The 11,295-nt window shown below is 37.8% G+C and overlaps 1 protein-coding gene across 1 annotated transcript; it reads right to left on the reverse strand.

The window, feature by feature from the left end:
- Positions 1 to 8,075: 8,075 nt before the first annotated feature.
- Positions 8,076 to 8,567, reverse strand: LOC119823516 (high mobility group protein B1-like). Its single transcript, XM_038343567.1, has one exon. The coding sequence runs from the start codon at positions 8,565 to 8,567 to the stop codon at positions 8,076 to 8,078; it is 492 nt and encodes a 163-aa protein (XP_038199495.1).
- Between the last annotated feature and the right edge of the window lie 2,728 nt (positions 8,568 to 11,295).

Here is an 11,295-nt window from a genome sequence, read left to right on the forward strand (position 1 = left end):
CTTTTGAATTACTGAGACGACTAACCTCCCCAGGAACACCTGTGGGTACTGAGACAAAAGGCATTCCAAGGGAGGGAGAACACATATCGTTCCAGTAACAGGGGCATAATACTTTCTATTTCATGTTATTTCTTGGTTTTATTTATTATTGTTGTTATTGTTTTGTTATTATTATCTGCAAGTTTTACTTTGTCAGGTTGTGTTAAAACTTTTATTTCGTGCCCAAGAAAGGTTTTCTGCTCTGTACTTTAATTCTCTTCATTTAAAATATTTTTTTTCTACACTTGAAAAGATTGTTTTTTATTTCTACCACCTTTTGTATCCTAGCCTGTATAGGTTCCCTTTAATTTTCATTTTATGTCCCTACATCCTTATTTTTATTATTTCTTCATTTCATTATTTACCCATTGATAATCTTAGCTCCCTAAATGACTGATAAGCTAAATTTCCCCTACCAAGTACCAAAGTGCCACTCCTAAATTTTGTTCAAGACATGGTAAAGTAGAAAACAGCCTTCAACCTCAGTCTTCTGCTAAATCATTCTATCTGGCTGCATAGCCACCATCCCTCTAAGCAGCCTTTTGGACATAAACCCAAAAGAAGACAGCTGTTCAGGAGAACATATGGAAAATAAACAAAGGAAAAGAATGAAAGAAAAGGGGAAAGAAATAAATCAGAATAAATATGTCTTTATAGATGCCAAAAGAACCCGCCACCTATATAAAACAAGCTCTCCAGCTTCCAACTCCGTCAAACTGGAATCCAAAGATAATGACCAAGATGAAATGTCAGAGGAAGATTTTAGAGTCCTATATTTAAAAAGGATTAATGACTGATCATAAACAGCACTCAAAGAAGCAGATGAAGGAAGTAGGGAAATCAATTCAATCCTGAGACAGAGAAGTTATCACAGTGAAAGAAGTAATCAGTATCTTAGCAGAGAAATTCAAAAGCATGGAGTAAGAAAACTGAGATAATTAAAAATAATTCTGGAAACATAAGAACTTATGAACCCAACAAAATACAGAGTGAGAATTATGAACAGTCAAAACAAAGAGAATGGTGAATTTCAGGGATGGAGGAAAAGGCTGAAACAAGAAGACATTCGGAAACTTATAAAAAAATAAGTAAACAAGCAAAAAAACAACACACGGAAGTTCTGATGTCAAAGGAAGTTAGTGAATGGTACCAGACATGGGCTGTCAGAATTTCCAAAGAATAATCTGAGAAAAACAGAAAAATAATGCTTCTAGAAGAAATAGTGTTCAAATATTTCTAGGTTTAATAACAATATGAAAACATCTTCCAAAGCAAGTGAGAAAATTCAATGTTTTTTGGAGAGGTCAACTTGGTTTAGTGTGCTCCTTGCTCACAGATAGAACTGGAAACTTCAAAATCCAGAATCTGGGACTGACTCAGATAATCTGTATGAGACTTCAGTAAGGGATATCCTGTGTTAAGGATTTATTTTTATTTTATGTGTTTGAGTGCTTGCCTGCATGTGTGTATGTGTCCTACCTGTGTGCAGGGTCTGTGAGATCAGAAGAAGGTATCATGTCCCCTCAAACCAGAGTTCCAGGGAGGTGTGAGCCACCATGTGGGGCTGGCAACTGAAGAGCTGCAAGGGCTCTCAACTGCTAAGCTGTTTCTCCAGCTCCCAGCAAGGGCTATTTGAAAGACTGTGAAGAGAGATAGTCCAGATAGGTTAAGCCAGTGGACTGTGTAGAAGGAGACACCTGGGCACTTGGTTGGAACAAGTATTGGTGTCAATTTTTGAAAAGAACCCTGTTGAGTTAGTGCCAGGCATCGCATCCTATGAAAAAAAATACTTCAATTTTTGAGAAACTCAGAGCCATGACACTGAATCACAATGGGAATTCAGGAGGAAGAAATCTGTTGCCTTGCTGCAAAATGTCCTTGAGTGGGTCGTTAATGAGGTGAAAATTTGACAGATGCTGTAGCATTCAGGAAAACCTAAAGACAGATTCCAAGAAGTCCATCAGAGTGGAAGGATCACGGAAGGGTGGGGCCATCAAACGTAGCAGTGCACTTGAAAGATCACCCAGAAATAGAGCTAACATCTGCAACTGAATCTGTACCTGTGAAGCATCGCTTACTAATCGTATCACATCTGTAGTCTGTATCCCAAAGCAGGGCCTAGAGAAGAGAATAAGATTTTCCAGGTAAGAGACAGGTTTCTGAGAACTTGGGAAAGCATTCCCAGAGACTCTAATTTGAGATGGAGCCAAGCAAAGCACCGGACAGGTCAGAAGGCATTTCTACACTACAATACCACCTAACTATCTTACTTTTAATTTCTTTAATTTAACACCCAGTGTGGAGTTATCTTGCCAACTCCATTCTGCTCTGTTCTTGTCCCATCTCTGACCTATTATATTTCCCTTTTTAATTTACTTCTCCCAGAGAACAGAGGTTCTTCAGTTATGCAAAATCTTGTCCTCTATAGCTCCTGAAAATTGGGAATGCTCTGTGGGTTTTCATTATATTTTCTTACCTGTTTTTCTATAAAGTTATCCCTTCAGTTACACTAATCCTTTTATTACAATATCCATTTTATTACTATTATTTTCTTTTCTATATACATTTATCTCTCCACTTTTTCTGTCGGTCTGTTCTGTTGGTCATGGTTGTGTGTTCCCAAGTTCTTGGCACCTGGTTCAAAGATGAAAAGAAAGCACACAAACTTCAAAGTAACAGGGAAACTTCATTCAAAGCAAAGTGTTAATGTTTAGAAATAAATACACTGCCAAGATTGACAATGGGCCACATGAAAAAAAAAATCACACAAAACCCCAGGACTTTCTTTTATGGAGTCTAAAGGAAGGATGGATTTTTCCTTTTTAATAGAGGCCGAGTTTCCCTGATTTTCTTTTTTGATTGGCAGACTATGTTACATAAACATTACTCTATTGTACATTTCCCTTCTTATAATTTATGGGATTTTAATCCTATGCAAGTTACATGATACATGTTCTAGGATAGTAAATAGGAGATTGTCTTTAAAAGTTCACCATGGGAACAATTTAGTCTTATTGTGCTTGAGACAAAGTACTATTTAGCCTATATTAATTTTCCAATCCATATATTTGGACATAGTGGAGTACAACTAAACAGACTATAAGTTTGATGGTCGTTAAAGAAAAGAGAAATTCAGTCATTGTTCAGAGAAGGGTATATATTTGCTACTTGATGCAGACAGGGGTCTAGTAACAGGTTGCTAGGTGCATTGTTAGGATGCATATGTTTATGCATAGTATTATAAGCAAGACTCTCAGGCTGCAAAGATCAGTATTAGAAGAGGAGTGTGTGCATAGCCCAATCCTAGTAGAGTCCCAGGGGGCTAAAGGATTCCCTATTGAAGCCTATACTGGCTTCCCCTGAGAGGCTCTTCTCCCAAATTTGTTAGGGTTGTTGAAGGCAGAAGACCAGTCTCCCTGGAATTGCTTCATGTTGCGTAGGGCCATAGAACTGAGTAGGGAAAAATTTAGTGTGTCTTTAAAAATTGGTCTGTCCTTTAGCTGTAACATCCTCTGGGGCTTCACCAACAATGTCTATGAAACAACTTAATATTCTGGTCTAGGGTGTTTGTCCTTTTTTTTTTTTTTTTTCAGTTTTGCTGTGGTTTTAGAGCATGGCCTGGAACTAGCTCTTGTAAACCAGGCTGGCCTCGAACTCACATAGATCTGCCTCCTGAATGCTGGGATTAAAGGTGTGTGCCACCATGGCCCTGCTCGAGTATCCTTCTTTATTGTTTCTGTTGGTAGTTATTGGTAAAAGATTACCTATAAATGAATCTGTTGGGTGAGATAAACTACTGAGAACCAGAGGACCAAGAGTAACCAAGAGAATCAGGGAGCATGCAGGAAGTCCATAAGTGGGGGTTTTATTGACAATATCCAGGACTTTGATGCTAAAAGGATATCGTCAGGGTGTCAATTTGAAAAGGATTTACATAATAATCATGAGAATGTTAGCTCACAAACAGAAGTAAGCAATAAAGGCTATTTTAGAGGGTCAAAATTTTCAGAATAAATTTTGGCTTTAATCCTGTAGCGTTTTAACTCTCTACAACCACAGATGCCCTTATCAGTCAGTCAACCTTATAGAATCCTCAACAAATGCCACACTACCACTTTGAACCACAATTCACAGTTCTTCAAGGTGGCCAAACACGACACTTTTGCACTTGGAGGCTAAAAGCCGTTTGATGTCTCAAAATCTAAGGAGACTCAGTACAGATGAGGCTGAGAAGGCAGAAAAGCTGTGTTCAGGGGACAGTTGTTGGGACAGTCATTAAGAAAGAAACCTCGGGATGATAGCAAATCTGTTGGCCACATTCTCTGACTTTATCATGGCTCAGAGAAACATCCTTTTATCTTACTTCTCCATAGCTGCCTTCTTTGTCCCGGGTGAACCAGGCGTAGTCAAGGTAAGGAGGACGCTGCAGGATGACTCTTGCCTGTTTAATTTAGTTCATACTTGCAAGTTACAGTCCCTTCATGGTGGGGAAGTAAAGGCAGACATTCCAGAGAGCTAGTAACATCGTATTATCATCCATTCTGTCAGCCTTCCCAGCTGAAGACACCGGAAAGGAAAGGAAAGGAAAGGAAAGGAAAGGAAAGGAAAGGGAAGGGAAGGGAAGGGAAGGGAAGGGAAGGGAAGGGAAGGGAAGGGAAGGGAAGGGAAGGGAAGGGAAGGGAAGGGAAGGGAAGGGAAGGGAAGGGAAGGGAAGGGAAGGGAAGGGAAGGGAAGGGAAGGGAAGGGAAGGGAAGGGAAGGGAAGGGAAGGGAAGGAAAGGAAAGGAAAGGAAAGGAAAGGAAAAAGGAAAGGAAAGGAAAAAGGAAAGGAAAGGAAAAAGGAAAGGAAAGGAAAGGAAAGGAAAAGAAAGGAAAGGAAAGGAAAGGAAAGAAAAGGAAAGAAAAGGAAAAGGAAAAGGAAAGGAAAGGAAAGGAAAGGAATGGAGAAAGGAAGGGAAAGGAAAGGAAGGGAAAGGAAAGGAAAGGAAAGGAAGGGAAAGGAAAGGAAAGGAAAGGAAAGGAAAGGAAGGGAAAGGAAAGGAAAGGAAAGGAAAACCAGAGAATAATGGAGACTTTTTCAGTAGCCAGAAAGTATAGAATTTGCCATCTCTCTCTGTCTGGTCCGCAGATTATTATTCGTGGTGATGGGTTGGATCTAATTATTTCAAACATTTTGGCATATTATTGAAGAATGAACTAACAGTACATAGACAGGAAAGAGGTGAGATCATTTCCAACACAATCACAGAAGAAAATGTCCTCCAAATTAGGTGAAGGGATGTTAGTACAGATAAAGGAAACACTCAGAATCTCTCAAATAGGAATGTCCCTTAGCCGTTATTATAATTAGACGACTAAATATAAAGAATAAAGAAAGTTGAATATGGCAAGTTACAAAATTAACCCATCTATAAAAGCAGTACCAGTAGCAAAACATTTCTCAGTAGAAACTATAAAAGCTATGAGACAGGGGATGGAAAAATGATCCAGTGGTTAAGGGGCTAAGAGCATTGACTGATTTTATAGAGGACCTGGTTCTGTTTCCCAGCACATGTATGGTAGTTAACAATTATTTGTAACTCCATTTCCAGGGAGTCTGAAACCTTCTTCCAAGAGCCAAAGGAACTGCATTTTACATCATGCACAGACACACATACAGGCAAAACTCCTTTAGCACGTAAAACAAAAATAAGTAAATCTTAAAAAAGTCAATTCTGAACAGTAACAACAACAGCAACAAAAATAATAAATGCTAGAGATACCGTATTACTTGATTTCATCTTTTTACAATTCTACTGTGGTTTCTGACATTTTTAGCAGCATTTTGCTCAGCTTCTTCTTAATCCTCCTTCTTGCCATTGCTGTCTAACCCCACATTATCCTCAATAGTTCTGTATATTTGGTCCTGTAATAGTGAATGGATTTCTAATGATTAAAAATGGCTGAGTTCTACTTGACCCCACTCCTTTTATCCCACCTTACTGTTCCTGTGCAGGTCCATTATTGGTGATTGCCCACAAAATTACCAGGGCAAATCTCTATGAGTCAGAATCTATGTTTTTATAGAGAAAATTTTAGCACCAGAAAAGTTATTGACAAAGTTATAAAATAGTTATAGTCAAGTGTCAATTTTCTTCTGTGCTGCAATTTTCTAAGCATTTAGTCTACAACATCATTACAAAATAAACACCATTATTTCAATTTTAACATGAGAAATCTAGGTTCAGAAGAATTAAATAAATAGCAAGATTCCAATCTATATTACTCTGCTAAAAACACATTCTTTCCAACTATTATACATAGTAAAATGTTATTACTATAGTGTAGCTGACTTTCAACATATTTCTGTCTGCAAATTTCAATTACTCATTCTCTCGATGGTGCTATAATTAGCAGATAGTAAATATAAACTTTATACAAAGGTTCCTCAAACAACTTCAAGTTCCCATGATTCCTTCCCACTTTTGAGGGACACTAATAAAGAAACAACCTGGATGTTTCTGCTATTAATTTATGCATTTCCAAATTCCTAAATCATTCTCTTTCACTCATTCGCTTGTCATTTTCTTCACTGGCTCACGACACCACTACCAACTTTTATGTTTTCTTTTTTCCTCTTCTGCTATAAAGCTTCACCACTTGGGTCTTTTTTTGTTACCTGCTGATCTTCTAAAAAATCACTTATTCTAATTAGCCAATGTCACAGCAATTTTTAGTTCTGTGAAAGTTAGTATGTGGAAGAAAAATAAAAATGACTTTGGGAACAAATTTGCTTTGTGCCTTGTGGTCTCATTTTATATCTTACAGGCCCTTTAAATATAGAATTTGTTTGTTCTTTGTTACTCTGTGGTTTTTAGATAGACACTTTTTTTGCTAATTTACTTTGTGAGATAGTGGAATTTTATTTGGATCATAAATAACACCCTATGTAGTCTTTAGGAAATAATAATAATAACAATATATCAATATTTGAGAAAATTAGAAATAATGCAGTTGGTGGAGAACACATCATTAAATTATAGTTACCAAGTTGAGGAGCTTCAGAGAAAACCTCCAATTTTCCCTGGACAAGAAGGAAATATGCATTGCATAATTTACCTTACATATATATTTTTTTGTTAACAGCTCACAAAAGAACTTCCCAAACCATTCACAGGTCAAATATTTGGTAATAAAATATATGACAATTGTTTCATGACGGATTATTCCATGCGTTCAGTGCAACAGAAAGACAATAAAGGCAAAACTCTGACTTGAAGTCTTTGTATAATAGTAGCTTATGAAGCCTGAGTGTGCGGGGTGACTCAGAGTAGTGCTTACCTTTCCTGATTTTATAGCTACCAGAAGTGAAGGGACAGTATCGTACTACTTTGCTGATGCATTTGAAAGTGTTTAGACACGCGGAACAATTTCCATGGTGTTTAGTTAGTATGATTTCTTGTGTTTTATATGAAATCATGGCTACAATAATCTGTGTGATTAATCATAGAAATAAAAGATTCATTGATTTGTTCTTGACCATCCAGCATTCAGTTCTGAGCAACTTTTTGGTGAAAGTGTTCATTTGGCTATAAAATTATTTTTTTATTACTCTGCAATATTCCAAAACTTTTACTTTCTTTTAAATGCTTTTTAATGCATATTTTATTTTCTTTGTGGGTAACTGCATGGATCATACCTCTGTGGAAGTCAGGGGACAACTTGCAAGAACCACAAGAGATATACTTCAACTGTGGGTTCTGGGACTTCAACTAAGGTCACTAGGCTTGGTGTTAAGTGCATCTACCAACTGATTCATTTTATTGGCCTTCTTTTCTTTTTGTTACATTTCAATTTTTTTTCTTTAAAAGGAGTGAGTTGTGTAAGGGGGGTTAAATGCTTTATAGACAAGGAAAAACACTGCGCTAGAACCAACTTATTCATTATCATCTTCTTCTTCCTCATCTTCATCTTCCTCTTCTTCCTCCTCCTCTTCATCCCCTTCGTCCTCCTCCTCATCTTCCTCTTCCTTCTTTTTCTTGCTCTTTTCCGCCCTGACTACCCCCGACCCCTTTTCGCTGCATCAGGTTTTCCTTTAGCTCTGTAGGCAGCGATATCCTGTTCGTACTCCTCCTTCAGCTTGGCAGCCTTCTTTTCGTAGGGCTGCTTGTCATGTGCAGCGGTGTTGTTCCACATCTCTCCCAGGTTCTTTGCAGCATCACCAATGGATAAGCCAGGGTGCTCTCCTTTGATTTTGGGGCGATACTCAGAACAGAACAAGAAGGCCGAAGGAGGCCTCTTGGGTGCATTGGGGTCCTTGAACTTCTTTTTGGTCTCCCCTTTGGGGGGGATGTAGGTTTTCATTTCTCTTTCATAAGGAGCCTTGTCAGCCTTGGCCATGTCTTCAAATTTTTCCTTTTCTTTAGCAGACATGGTCTTCCACCTTTCTGAGCATTTCTTGGAGAACTCTGAGAAGTTGACAGAAGCATCCGGGTGCTTCTTCTTGTGTTCCTCCCGGCAAGTTTGCACAAAGAATGCATACGAGGACATTTTGCCTCTCGGCTTCTTAGGATCTACTTTGTCCACGTGTAGTTGATTTTCATCCGTGAGGCGCAGAGTCCGTCTGGCTCTCGCTTGCCCCTGCGCTGTCTCAATGGAGCTCAATGTACTGCAATGGCTGTGTCTGACCTTATTTTCTTATATTGTTATATTGTAGTTTTTAAACATTTGTTGTTATTGTTTTTGCCTGGTATAGAGATTAAATTCACACATACAAGATAAGCACTCTACCACTGGGCAATATTCCCAGTCTTATCTTTCTTTGAGTGAAAACTGGAGAATAACCTAAGGCTTGTTAATTCTTAATAAGGAAGTGTGTGTCACTTACAACCATCAAGGGAGAACAGATAAAATGTGATCTGTATTTTCCCACAGTTTTGGACCAGACTACAGCAATTCTTTCAAGGGTTACAAGCCTATCACAGGAGCATGATTTTACTTAACAAGGACAAAGTCGGGTAATGAGTGAAAACTCACATGAATTTACAGAGTAGAGACTAAGTGCTAAGACTTTCATGAGCACAGACAATTGTTGTAATAGGGCTGCTAGTTAGTTCCCAGCTGCTTAGCCCAGAAATAATCACACAGAAACTGAATTATTTAAAACACTGCTTGACCCATTAGCTCTAGCTCCTTATTTGCTAACTCTTACATCTTAATTTAATCCTTCTCCATTTATCTCTGCATCACCACATGGCTGTGGCTTACTGGGTAAAGTTCAGTCCTCTGGCAGGGACTACATGGCTTCTGTCTGACTTTTCCCTTCTTCCTTCTTCCTCCCAGCATTCAGTTTAGGGCCCCCCCCCCCCCCCGCCTACTTAAGTTCTGCCCTATCAACAGGCCAAAGCAGTTTCTTTATTCATTAACCAATAAAAGCAACACATAGACAGATGGACCTCCCACATCAGACAGTTGTGTACTAAGAATTTAAAAGAGGGGGTATAACTGAGTAACTTATGCTACTTTAGTGTCTTTAGCTCCAGAAAATTTAAATAGTTAAACATGACAGTGTGATGAAAGGCCCCTGGATCTTAGAAGTATACATCTAATTTTCCTGCATTAGGGAGCTCATCATTTCTTATGAATTTGAATTTGATCAGGATGAAGAAATTATGATAGTGTACTCTAGGCTGCTAGCATTTTCATGAATTGCTTTGTTTGTCATGCCTTTTCAGATAAAAATATTTTAACTGACAGATAAATTGATATTGTTCATGTTGTTATGGAAACAACTTTCAAAATATGAACAAGGTCATCAACTTCTGTGCTCATCACTGAATTAACAATTGTCTCAGCCACAGCGTATGTGCTTAATAAGTTTCTTTTGAACAGAAAATTGGAGCTACTTCATTGATTATACTTTCATACTAATTTACCAGGTTTCAAACTGACAGCTAAAGATTTTGTTGGAATTTCAGGAATATGCTCAAGTACATTTCTACTTACATACTTGTATGATACATGCAGTATACACAGACATATGAGTATGAGCATATATATGTGTGTATATACTTGTGTGATATGTGTGATACATACAAGAATACACACACACACAACACACATATAAGAGTATGCATATGTGTGCTTGGTGCACCCTGAAAAATGAAAAGAGGAATCTGGTCCTAAAATACCTAGAACTGACTCACAAATTATTAGGTATTCAGGTAAGTTTATGTGTCCCTGTGCATAGTTATATAAATAAAATATTCTGAAATTATAGACACATTATTATTATTATTATTATTATTATTATTTTTGGTTTTTCGAGACAGGGTTTCTCTGTAGCTTTGAAGCCTATCCTGGAACTAGCTCTTGTAGACCAGGCTGGTCTCGAACTCACAGAGATCCACCTGCCTCTGCCTCCCGAGTGCTGGGATTAAAGGCGTGCGCCACCACCGCCCGGCTTAGACACATTATTTTATCTTTAGGAAGTAAACAAAATATCTAAGATGCTACTTTCAGGGTTATGTCTGAATGCATTATCTATAGTTTTGGTAATGAGAAAAGTTATCTTTCTCAATCTTAAACATGTGCAAGAGCATGAACCAAAATAATACTTACTATATAGGGTTGAGCATAGGAAGAGTTTCTATTATTTTTTAAATAAATTTATTTATTAAATATATAATAAACATAAATATTTATTATTTTTAATAAATAAATAAATAAATGGTTTAGGGTATAGGGGATGAGAATGGATTGTGAACAGCAATGGGGTAGTGGCTAAGCACATGAAACCAACGTTAATTTAATTTGGGACTACTGAAACTCGTTACAACATACTTTTTTTTTTCTTTTGAAAATCATGGAAACAAAAGCATTTGATTTTGTTTTATATAATTATTTGGATTCTAGGTGTTGCTAGTTTAAATATTCATTTTCCTTGCAGTTGCAATCCTGACATAGCGTTTCCTCCCGTAGTTGCGAAGACTTGCCGCCACTAAACAAAGCACCAACAGCCTTTAAGCTCCTTGCAAGGCAACAGGAAGTGAAGAAAAGGGCTTGGAGGTTTCATTGAAACTTAACGTAGTATGTACGGCCTGGGTCACTCTTTTGCAGGTAACTTAGTTTCTCCATGAAGTACAATGACATGACAATAATTGTGCAGCAGTTACACTGTCTGATATTGTGGTCTCAACACAGAAAACACAGTTGCTTTAAAGGAAGTGGGCGATCCGCATTCTCTGGGCTGCAGCTCTGACTCAGTCATGCAGAACTA

The sequence above is a fragment of the Arvicola amphibius genome, chromosome 9 (genome assembly GCF_903992535.2).
Source record: "Arvicola amphibius chromosome 9, mArvAmp1.2, whole genome shotgun sequence".
Classification (NCBI taxonomy): domain Eukaryota; kingdom Metazoa; phylum Chordata; class Mammalia; order Rodentia; family Cricetidae; genus Arvicola; species Arvicola amphibius.